Source organism: Durio zibethinus, chromosome 20 (assembly GCF_047325235.1).
Source record: "Durio zibethinus cultivar Kanyao isolate XHJ-2024 chromosome 20, ASM4732523v1, whole genome shotgun sequence".
Taxonomy (NCBI): Eukaryota; Viridiplantae; Streptophyta; class Magnoliopsida; order Malvales; family Malvaceae; genus Durio; species Durio zibethinus.
Genome location: NC_143181.1, coordinates 2910073 through 2921374, shown reverse-complemented (window position 1 = coordinate 2921374; position 11302 = coordinate 2910073). Strand labels below are relative to the sequence as shown.

The following is an 11302-nucleotide window of genomic DNA, read 5'->3' as shown; positions in this document are numbered from 1 at the left end:
TGAAAGTGATCATTATTTATTTCCTTTCTGGGATGCATCCATGCATGGTCTTGGCAAATTAACAGTAAGAGACTACTATTATTTCGTTCAAGAATGGCCATTAGATTGTACCATAACATTGCTTTTACTACGCTAACGAGCAGATTGCCAGCCCACATGCCACTGAAAAGTTGGGCCACTTCTATCGCAGGCTCAATGCTTATATGTAAAGAAGTTGTCAGTCTTTTAAATGTCATTTTGTTAACAATCTTCATTACAGGGTCATTTACCTGACTTGAATTCAAGGTGAGAAATTATAAGATCCTCCTGGGAATATTGGACAGCTATGTCCTATGTGTAGTTATAACCTGGTGCTCAGCTGCTAGGATATAGTTGGTTGCAAACTAATGGAAGATGACCCTGTTGGAAGCCATTCAAGAACAAGGACAAGCTCTGAGGGACAAATAGTCAAACAAACCAAAGAAATAAATAAATCTGAACATTGCTCACCTATTATACAGACATCGAACCTTTTAGCCATAACTCAGCTAAGGCAGGCTGGTTTTTTCATCCCTTTATTTCCGAGTTGACGAAGGGCCATTTCGCAGCCATAAGCATGCAATGCACAATTAGTGTTTCCGATCGAAAAATTAAGGTTCACTGACATAATTGAATCATTGAATGAGTCAATACACATGGCATATACGATATAATTGTATATATACTCAATCTAAATCTCATGGTACGTACATTATTATTTTGGAAGTGTCCTGCTCCAAAGTTGCCAAACCTTATTGCAGAAAATGTCGTGTAAAAGTTTTTAAAGACTTTGGCATCACACTCATCGGCCTATTTTCTTTGGCGTAATGTTTCCTAAATGAATCCAAACAGATCACGTGACAATTGACATGGGACGCTTTAGGTGGCACAGTACGGGGCCGACCATTCCCCTTTCATGGCACCGCATTCATGGAAAGCGATAACAATATTATAGTTTTCCCTTTTTTCTTTCTTTTCTCTATCTTCACTTTACAAGTCTTCTTCAGACCTCCAAATTGTAAAAAAAAAAAAAAAAAAAAGAAGAATAATGGTGAATGTCAATGCATGGTAGCCAAGCAAGAGGCAACTAACTAGGTAGGGGTGTTTGCACTGCCCATTGGACATGTTATGTTTTTCAAGATAAGGATCGGTATCACTTTAACAAATTAGAAGATTAATCTTTTGACCCTTTTCCCTATGGCAATTACTGTCAGTCACATATCTTCGAGGCTTTTCTGGAGTCCCACTCAGACATGTGCATCACCACAATTATGACAAGAAGGGACACTTTGATGTTAACGTGATGGTACCACTCCATAAACCTCCGATTAGCAGGAGCCAATGGAAACCACCGACAATTTTTTTTTCTTTTGAGAAGTACCATTGGATGATCAACTTTATTTAAAAGTACCAAATTAAATGATTTAGAAAACATGAAACAACATAAAATTAAGGTTTAATTAGATCTGCTTGCAATAAGATTGGTATTTGATGTTCCTTGACAGTACAATCATGTTAGTACTGGAGAAGCAATGTAGCTAAAGCCATAAACCAATACGAGATGTCATCCCCACCAAACCAAAAAAATCCCCCATGACGGTCTGTAATTTACTGTTGATGTTTAGTGAACATTTTCCTTACTTTTTACCTACCCCTGCTACCTCCTCGCTACATAAAGCCTCTCCGGGCTCGTTCCATTGCCAACTCTCGTAGGAAAACACTAGCAATATTATACTTTGATTTTTCGGGTTTACTTGTCTGTAAACAAAACTCAGTTTCGGAAAGAAAATGAAGCTCGTCTTGGTGACCTTCTTGCTTGTTTCTCTTGTTCTCAGCTCCTCTTTCTTTGAGGTGTCAATGGCAGGTTCAAGTATGTAAAATAAAGCTAATGAACAAACGAAAAATTCTCAATTTATATATTTTATGCTAATGATGATGAGCTTGTGGTTTCATGTATGGCAGGTTTCTGTGACTCTAAGTGTAAGGTGAGGTGCTCAAAGGCAGGAATAAAAGACAGGTGCTTGAAGTACTGTGGAATTTGCTGTGGGAAATGCAACTGTGTTCCATCTGGGACAAACGGGAACAAGCATGAATGCCCTTGCTACAGGGACATGAAGAACTCCAAGGGCAAGCCCAAGTGCCCTTAGATTTTTCCCTACTTGTATTTCTCTTCCTTTACTTACCATCATAACAATGTTGTAGAAGGCGTACGTCCGCTTGTGGGACTAAATTAAGAATCATGGAGGAGGACCCATTGAAGGTTTCTATTAAGCTATATATATAGTATATTAAATGAATAAATGGGTCCCTTCGGTGGTTTATGAATATGTTGCCTCATTTGATTGATTTCCATGTACTCTGGTAATTATCTAATGTGACCATTGATGTGATTTAATTGATGATCGATCCTTAAAACATTAAAAGGTGCTCCGTAAAGACTTGATTGTGGCAGCTGGCTTGCACTTAACGATGATGTACAAGCTCAAGATCATCAATTAAGTTTGTGCTGTTGGGAGAACTGATACTTGAGTTGATGCCTCTTTCAACATGGTTTTTGGTTCGAGGTTGACTGGTTGTAAATATTATTTTCTAAGTAGCATGTTCACGTGCAATTGTAGGATGTAACACCCACTTTTGTTGTCCCCGGTGCTGCGGTTCCCCTTGGGCCCTTTTCCTTATGATTGCCGCTTGATTATGCCACCTATCTGGCAATAATTCGTTAGAATTTGCCAGAAAAGCTTGAGCCTGGAAGGTGGAAGCACCAATGCTGCAATGCACCTTCCTCCCTCCGAAAGCAAAAGAAAAAGAAAAGATTGTCCTCTTTCCCTGTGCCATGTCACAATCTGTTTGCACGTTGTACTGGAAAAGAAAAAAAGTTAAAAGAAAATGTTTGCCACGGCAACGACGTACCCTTTGCTTAGTCACTTACATGCAAACTTTTGTGTAATACTAGCTTGGTGAGCAAGTTGAACCGGTAAAAAGCATGTAAAGGAATTAGTTAAAAGTTCCAGAGCGCTTTATGGGTTTCTGCCTTCTGGGATCTGGGAGATGACCCTTCAACAAATATACTGCAGAGTAGAAAGTGTAGACAGCGGCGACAGTATCTTTCTTGCCTGGACTTTGCTGGCTTGAGACTTTTGAGTAATAAAAACTGGTGGGAATAAGTTCACGGGCGGCTGGATTCTATCTCCTTTAGAGAAAAATCCTTCTTCCTCTATCAAGATCATCTTGCAGGCAGAGAGCCTCAACTTGTGGGCTACTTTCGACCAAGGTTAGAAAATGGAAATTGCTCGAGTCAATGAAAGTCTCGGCTTGACAATAATTTTTTAAAGAAAATAGTTTAATTTTCACTCCATAAAACCTCAATTCTTTTCCTTACTCTTACATCTCAAACCTTTTTCCAACATTCGGTTCACATTGTTGAGAGAGGTAAGCTTTACAGGACAAGTTTTGGAAGGAAAAAGTAGCGCTGCAACCTGCCCTGCATCTTTCTGCGAGTATATGTTTCTGCTTTCGACCATTTCCTCCTCTTTATTGGCCAAACAAAAATTGGAGGGTTGTTCACGGGGTGTGCGGTCTTTCTCAATGAGGAATCAAGTGCGATTTTAATCAGAGCCAGGACCGCTACGTTAGCGTCTTCATCACGGTCCAGAATGTTTCAATACAAGAAAAATGGGTCCTGCTTCTTTATGCTGGCATCATCAATGCCCACGACATGAGTGTGTGATAGAAACTGCAATATTCCAGTAATCTGATGGAAATAAAGAACAAAAAGAAAGTATCCATAGACTACAGTTTCCTTTCTCGAATTGGTCTTGTATCACACTTGATCCGAGAGAGATTATTTCTACATATTGACATGCATGACAATAAAAAATATGATCATCGTTTCAAGTTATCTATTGGCACTTTTGGTTTTCTTTTTCTCAAAAATGGAAAATAAAAAATTTTACAACAACAGTGGGATTTGCATATATCATCTCTTTGTACTGACCTCGCTTGGATGCACCATCATCGTCATTTTCAGAGTTCCAAAAGCATGTTTTCTGTGCAAGATAATAGATAGTATACAAGAAAACCATGCAGCCAGACGCTTATGCCCAGATGAAATTTAAGATCGAAGAGGCTGAAGCTCTTGCTCTGGAATAGGAGCACCAACAGGCTCATAAGCACTGATTGCTTGTTGTCTATGACGGTGAAACAACCATATCCCAATAGCTGACAAACTACGAATCATAGTAGTTACAAATCCAAGTACAACTGCCAGAAAGTGATGTTGCCACAATGTCCTGTGAAGCTCCAGTAAGAACCCAATGTTATTTCTGAAGCTAAACCAGTTCAAGAAGATGAAAAAGAATAATATATACAGTCTAGGAACGAAGGTACTCAGACCAACAAAAAAGGGAAATCTGAGGCTGTACTTCTCTAGTTTCCATATCAATTCCTAGTTCTAATGTAATTAAATTGAATCCAGTTCGGGCAACTAGAGTCCACATGGACATGATTCTTGAGACCGTATAAATCAGTCTGAGTGAGAAATTTTCATAAAATTTCACTGTACCCAACCACTCATGCGTAACACATTTATCAGAGTTCAGGTAATATAGCTTCATAGTATATAAGTCGTAAAACTGGAACCTTGACCAAGGGCAAAAAGAACCCCAACTTGAGGACAGGTAATAGATACAACAAATTATCATGGTTTACTACAATGGCCTAAACCAAGGCACCCATTGCTGCATCATGTATCCCACCCAACCCTCCTAATTATTGCATCCTGGGATGCAAAAAATAGTGCTAATCTGATAGACTTTCTCCGCCAGGACCATCCCACTACTACTGTATTGCCAACCCATTCCATCATCACTCTATTACTAATAGCATTCTGGCATCCCAGTCCCAGCCCTTCAACTGTGACCTTAATTAATGCAGTGACCATATGAGACTGCATATTGCATTCTTTATTAGTATACTTTGATCAATCTTTGTTTTTTAACTACTTTCACATTAGTACTGGTATACATGTGACACTCTATTTGTACCAAAAAGTCGATCACATTTGAACTACAAGTCCCCAGAAAAATAGGAAAGCAAGATCAGAAAAAAAGAAAAAGGCAATCCAACCAAATAGGATCATTTGACCCATGTCTGCATGCAGCCCATACGTCTAGCTACAGTTAGCTAGTTGTATAGTGTTCAAAACACAAGTCCCCAAGGAGATTTAACTTTTATGGGGGTTAAAAAAGTTATAGATTATCCTCCAGGTCTTTGAGTGGGACTTAGATTTCATATCTTATCTCTAACACAAATATTACTAATTATTTTCATTTTCAATAAGCAGGCAAGATTTTTGGGTTCCTTCATGGTCCAAAATGCTCCAAAGTTTGTTTATCACAATAATAGTAGCCAAATCCACACTAGTAGCATAAAAGGAATAATAAAAGTGTATGCAAAATAGGGCATACAACTTCCTTTGAGGTTCAACATTCCATTCAACCAACTCGAAATTTCCAAATCTCTCAGGAAACTGCATTTGATGATCCCTTAAGTGCAGAATGATGCTCTGCAGATAATAAAGGAAAATAAGCTTCAGATCAATTCTGTGGTAAATAGATGGAAAAAAATAAAGTTGAAAATGCAAATATTAGTATCACAGTAGTGGTATTAGAAATATAATTAGCAGATGCAGCGGGGAAAATGCCCCATCTAACAAGGTAATCATTCCCTTTGGAAAAGACATTCAATAGGCGAACCTGAAAATCAAACCAATCGCATAATTACTGGTGAACCAGATAAAGGCTAATTCATAAGTGTCAAACACAAAGCATTATACAGAGATAGTAGTTACACTGATGGATAGACCTACAATTTTAAAATGACACTATGGTAGGTTATGTTTGGGCTATAAGGTTAAGTGCATATAGTGGTCACTATAAGCCCACTCCCCGGTAACCACAAAAAAGATGAAGCAAACACATAATCATAAGGCAAGCAAGGTTAATTCCCAAGTTTAAGTTAAATAGGAGAGATGTCCATGGCCTGACTTGAGTTAGGCTCAGGGTGGGCTTTATACATAAAATATAAAGCTCAGGCCTAGAAATAATCTTTGTCTGGGCCCAGCTGGAATTTTTATCAGGCCTAACTTTTTTATCTAGCCCCAGCCCAACCAAATTTTGGGTGGAGCAGGTGGACACCTCTAGGCTCTAGTTAGATTTATACATCACATATTTTGACAAAACCATGAAATTCTGCCAATGATTCCAATATATGACATCATTACTTGAAATCTGATTCAGATTACATTGAAACAATAACCAAATAAGATGGTTCTTCCTAAAAAAGTGAATCAATAAATAAAATATTTCAAAAGCAGTCCAGCACATAAACTCAAATCTAATTTCCACAAGGCCTAAAAAACTTAGTTAAAGTCAAGGTAATTCAAAAGTACCTGTGAATTATCAACTTCCAGTTCATGGGAAATTAATTCTACAAGCTCCTTGAAGTCGGGCTTCAAGTTGGAATTGTTTGTGCTAATTGACATATCAAATGTTAAAAATCCATTGTGAAATGAACCTGATTATCATGTTTGGGAGAAAATATCATCAGAGAAATGTACAGTTTACACACGACCATTGTATGAATGTTTGAATTACTATCACTCAAAAATCAACAAGACTACTAATCTTATCATCACTAAATGTCAAATCCATAGAAAATGAAATAAGCACCATGTCATGCAGATACTGGACAGGCTAAAGTAATAAGCAAGCCCATTCTGCTAGCAGAAAATGATAATTATATGAGGAATCTAAATATATATAACATCCCTGGGGTTGCATGTAGGCTACTTATTGGGAATTATAAGCCTCCTTTAAATCTAAAAGACACTTTTATCTTATTATCACAAAAATCTAACTCCATAGATGATACAATCTTTGTTTGAATAACAAATTTTATCAAGATTTCAAAAGTAAATCTGTCATCAGCCTCGTACAAAAAGCAACTTCTGTTTCAAAAACTTAAATATCATAAAAAGAAAAACTTAAAAAGAATAAAAGAGAGAGAGAACTCCAGTTTCAACTATCACCAAGGTGACTGAGAAAAACAGGCGTGAGATTAGCAGTTAAAGTAGGCAAACTTCTAGGATGCATGTTTACTATAGTGTAGTTTTGCACAATACCACCGATCCTTCTTTTATGTTTCTAATTTCCATCAATGCTCTATGGTCTACACCAGCAGAAGTTTCAAACCAAGTACAGCATCTCTGTTTATATTTGTAATTTTCATCTGGCTTGATTTTTCCTTCATGAGAAAAGAACATAACAACTAACCTATATATAAGAAAGTATGTATACTTAAATTGTGATCATAATACATCAATTCATGAAACAGTGCAAGAGAAGAAACCAATGAACATGAGGAAAACATTGTACAGAAGCAAGTAATAAGCCATGCACCTGGAAGAACATTTGGTGGCGATCCACTAGGGGCAAGTGTAGGAGGAATCTCCATGTTAGTATGCTTGCTTTGGGAGACTAAAGGAGAAGGTGCAGGTGCATCAGATAACTGCACTCTCCGCCATAGTTCAGAACAATTAGTTTTTAAAAACCCTATCCTGTCATTACCCCAATCATAAGTGACTAGGGTGTTCCAGACGACAATTCCGGCCTCAAACAAACAAAAGTTAAAGAGATTATTACTGCAGTCATGCAAACAAACAGGATGTATTGAGTTGGACAGAAGCATATGGTCCAAGCAAGCCCAGGTATACTACAAGAACTTTAGATTTTTGGCATATGCTTTTCAAAACTATATGATACGCTATGCTACAATTGCACATACATAGAGGGAGAGGGGTGTTTGTCTTTGGCAAATGATGCAACATGCCTCCTAAAAGAGTAGTCAATTCTGTATTTGGGAAAATTCCCAAGCAATATGCACCACTAACCTTTGTGTGCTACAAAGCATGCCATTAAGAGACAGAGATAGAAGAGATATGTGTCAGATAGTAGTATGAAAAACTATCACAGAAAATAGACAAGGCAAGAATGTCTTATAACCACTTAAATTAGCTTTGCCACCAACCAGGGACCCATTTTGGTCTTCAAGCATGCAGAGTTTAAAAAGATTAATTACCTGGAACGGGTAGTTTTCTGGAGACAGCAATAACTTCTTTCCATTGTTGAATACCATCTCAACCTCTGGGAAATTTTTTGATGGTTGGGAAACATCCCTGTATCACATTTCATGAAAAACCATTAAGATGGATTCAAGATATCAAATTTCAGCATTTCAAATGAAAAAGTTATTGGCAACACCTTCCAGCACCAGAAAAACAAAATTAGGGTCAGGACCACGGACCCTTTGGAGAAAATGAACTTCCTTTAGGATCTGCATTAAAATAGCCAAATAATCATGAAGAACAGTTCTGAACATTAGCATGCAGATATATAGATGCTGATATCTATGTTAATAAAGATTAAATTTAAACAAATAAAGACAATCATGAATAAACTGACAAAATAGTTTGAGATGCAGCAAGTACAGAACAACACGAACATCAAGTATTTTCCAATGAAAGAGATTAATGAAGGTTTCGGCTATAATGAATCCTTGATGTTGTGGTTGCAGCGATAATTTTCAAGTGAAGGTACAGACCAAGCAACGGTTCATGAAATACTAAATCGTAAATGGCTAAACCACAGAAATCAATCCCCAATAATAATAGTTGTCATAAACATGTTAATTCATTCAAGCTTCCAAAATAACTTAAAAAATGCAAATTGCAAAAAGTCAATTAATATTTTACCAGTACTTTATCTTTCCTTGACAAAGTGTTACTATTTCCCCAATAATAAATACGAAAATGGACACCATATTTGTTTAAGGATCATAATCAAGCAGAATAGACATGCTTCAAATTTCTGAAGTGAAAAGGTCCTATAAATGACGAGTTCCAGAAATTGGATAATTAAAGCAGATGGTAACAATATTTAGTAAGCAGCATCTCCAAGTGCTTGGAAAGTAAAAAAGCAGTTTTCATAAGGAATAACTAGTTTAAATGAAACTGTAACTCAGATATATTAATATGTATCTGTACTCGGTTTCCTCCCCAATATAATACCTAAATGCATAAATTTCCAACTTGCTTTTCTCAAAGTAAACTAGATTACAATAAATGACAAAATGAGTGGTCATTCATCTATTAGGGCGCATGCAAGTGCAACAAAAGCACATGCTTTTAAACCTCCCATGCAAAATAAAATTAAAAAAAAAGAGACTTGTCTAAGCCTCAACTAACAATTCTGGATTCTGCAAAGTAAATATTAATCGTTGAATAGGAAATAAGAACTTGACTAGCAAACAAACTAAACTTAGCATGAAACTCAAAGCTACTAGATCTTACAGCATCTTTAAATGCAACAAAAGCATCTTCCAGAAAGTAAGCGTATGTTGTTCCACTGTCCAAGACTGTTCCATGCCTTCCATCAAAGATTCCAGCAGGTAACTTCAATTTCTTTCCAGCAACGCACATTTCCTTCAGCTCAATGTTGTAGTAAGGACTGTTGACATTAAAAAAATTACAGTGAATGTGTAAGATGAACCAGATGCATTCTTAGGAAAAATGCATCCACAAATACAATCCTGTAAGAGAAGTATACCTGTGGAAAGGGTCTGAATGAGAGAAAACCATATCAGGGGAAGGAGTGATTTTCCCAAGAACCATTGCACCCCCACCAACATCCATCCCACCATAACACAAAGAAAATGAATCATCAATAGCATCCTTATCAACAAATTGATCCATAATACTAAGCCTCCCACGACCCAAACCCATTATACCACCAGCTCGTTGGCTGTAAAGATCACCCGTTTCCATATTTTCGCAACCAAAAACAGCACGCTGAGGCACAAGTTCACTTTCATTCCCAAAAGAAACAACATCCTCACCAAGCACCCCACTGCTGGAACTCATCTCAGCATACTGTCTATCGTAAGTGCATTGCTTTTGCTCATCATCACAATTACAACTCGGATTGCATTTTACAGGTTGATAAGTGCTAGACAAATCTGGTTGGAACCGTGGATCCTGGATTTTTCAACAAGAGATTATTATTGCCACAAAATCACCAGTTCCCCTAATTAATTTCCAACTAACAGATCTAGAAACCAAGAAATTAGACTAAGATTCTAAATCTCGCAACCAAGAATAACTCACTTTCACATAATGGAAAAGACTAAGACTCGAAATCGCCACTTAACTCCTCTCTTTACTTTAAATTTCCACTAAGCTGATAATTTCAATTTGATTAAAGTTAATAATCTCAATCTCATTTTTCAACAAAAGATATCAATTTCAAATAGATTAATTTCAACTAACAACTGGGAAAGCTGAACCGTACGAACTTGATAAGACGGAACAGAACCTGATGTTTGCCGCACCGTGCACAACTGGAGCAAGGAACATAAGTTACAGTGCTTCGGTGTCGACGATAAGAGCAAATTCCTGAGGCGGCGTTCCTATCCATAGCCGAGTCGTATAATAACTGCAAGTCAGCAATAATAATAATAATAATAATAATAATAAAAAAAAAAAAAATTCCCTCCATATTTCAAAAAATTCAAAATGAAAAAAAAAAAGAAACTTTTTTTAATAGGAGAGAGACCCGTTGGAGAGGAGATCATCGTATAGTCTCATGCGAGCGTTTGGAGTTGAACAAGAGAGTTCCGATTGCTGAAGATGGCGGCGTAGATTGTCCACGTGTCAGTGCAGGGAATGATTGCGTGATGATAGATGTAGAGGAAGGACCATTGGCCGTCGGTGATTACTTTTTGCATTGACGGTGGAGAGATGGAACCAAATTACGGAACAGACGATTAGAAGGAAAGAGGTTAGGTGAAGCCAGGTTCGAGCCATGGCGCTTCAGCTTGACTGCAGTCTGTAGATTATTGTCAACGACGACAGACAATTTCCGACGGAGTACCGATAAAGTGCACTCCTCCGTTAAAAAGGAAAAAGAAAAACAATAGAAATTATGCAGCTTTTTTTTTATTTATTTTAACTGACATACAGGTGGGCCAATCAAGGGAAGGCACGTCATGAGTTAGTATAGAGTTTTAGTCAGCTATTCTGTTCATTTAACCGTACTTTTTTTTTTGGTTACAAGAGAATAAAATTTTAATACAAATGAAGGGGACGAGAGAGATTTGATTTGAAATTAAATTTTTGATATTTTTTTAAATGTTTTTAATCGTTAGGTAAAAGGTTTGAGAACAACAATAA

At 37.2% G+C, this 11302-nt stretch overlaps 1 protein-coding gene and 1 pseudogene across 3 annotated transcripts; one reads left to right on the top strand and one right to left on the bottom strand.

Moving 5' to 3' along the window:
- Positions 1-1547: 1547 nt before the first annotated feature.
- Positions 1548-2420, top strand: LOC111314880 (peamaclein-like). 2 transcript variants are annotated; one of them, XM_022916494.2, is made up of 2 exons: positions 1548-1882; positions 1981-2420. In XM_022916494.2, exons 1-2 carry the CDS (start codon positions 1807-1809, stop codon positions 2163-2165), a joined length of 261 nt encoding a protein of 86 aa, XP_022772229.1. In that variant the 5' UTR covers positions 1548-1806; the 3' UTR covers positions 2166-2420. The 2 variants fall into 2 exon arrangements, with proteins under 2 accessions (XP_022772229.1, XP_089605351.1); XM_089749225.1 differs by having other exon boundaries at positions 1572-1888.
- A 1355-nt stretch (positions 2421-3775) lies between these two features.
- On the bottom strand, positions 3776-11044 carry LOC111315093 (protein ASPARTIC PROTEASE IN GUARD CELL 1-like; annotated as a pseudogene). Its single transcript, XR_016330651.1, has 12 exons — positions 10686-11044; positions 10446-10565; positions 9681-10108; positions 9425-9581; positions 8337-8409; positions 8155-8251; positions 7908-7975; positions 7476-7684; positions 6467-6591; positions 5673-5771; positions 5484-5581; positions 3776-4307 (listed from the first exon to the last, which is right to left on the bottom strand). The product of XR_016330651.1 is annotated as a protein ASPARTIC PROTEASE IN GUARD CELL 1-like (transcript).
- Positions 11045-11302: the final 258 nt, after the last annotated feature.

Excerpts from the sequence above, each read along its gene's own strand:
- LOC111314880 (XM_089749225.1), top strand. The coding sequence starts at position 1,807 with ATGAAGCTCGTCTTGGTGACCTTCTTGCTTGTTTCTCTTGTTCTCAGC. Across the intron at positions 1,889-1,980 it reads GGTGTCAATGGCAGGTTCAA|GTTTCTGTGACTCTAAGTGT; the intron begins GTATGTAAAATA and ends CATGTATGGCAG.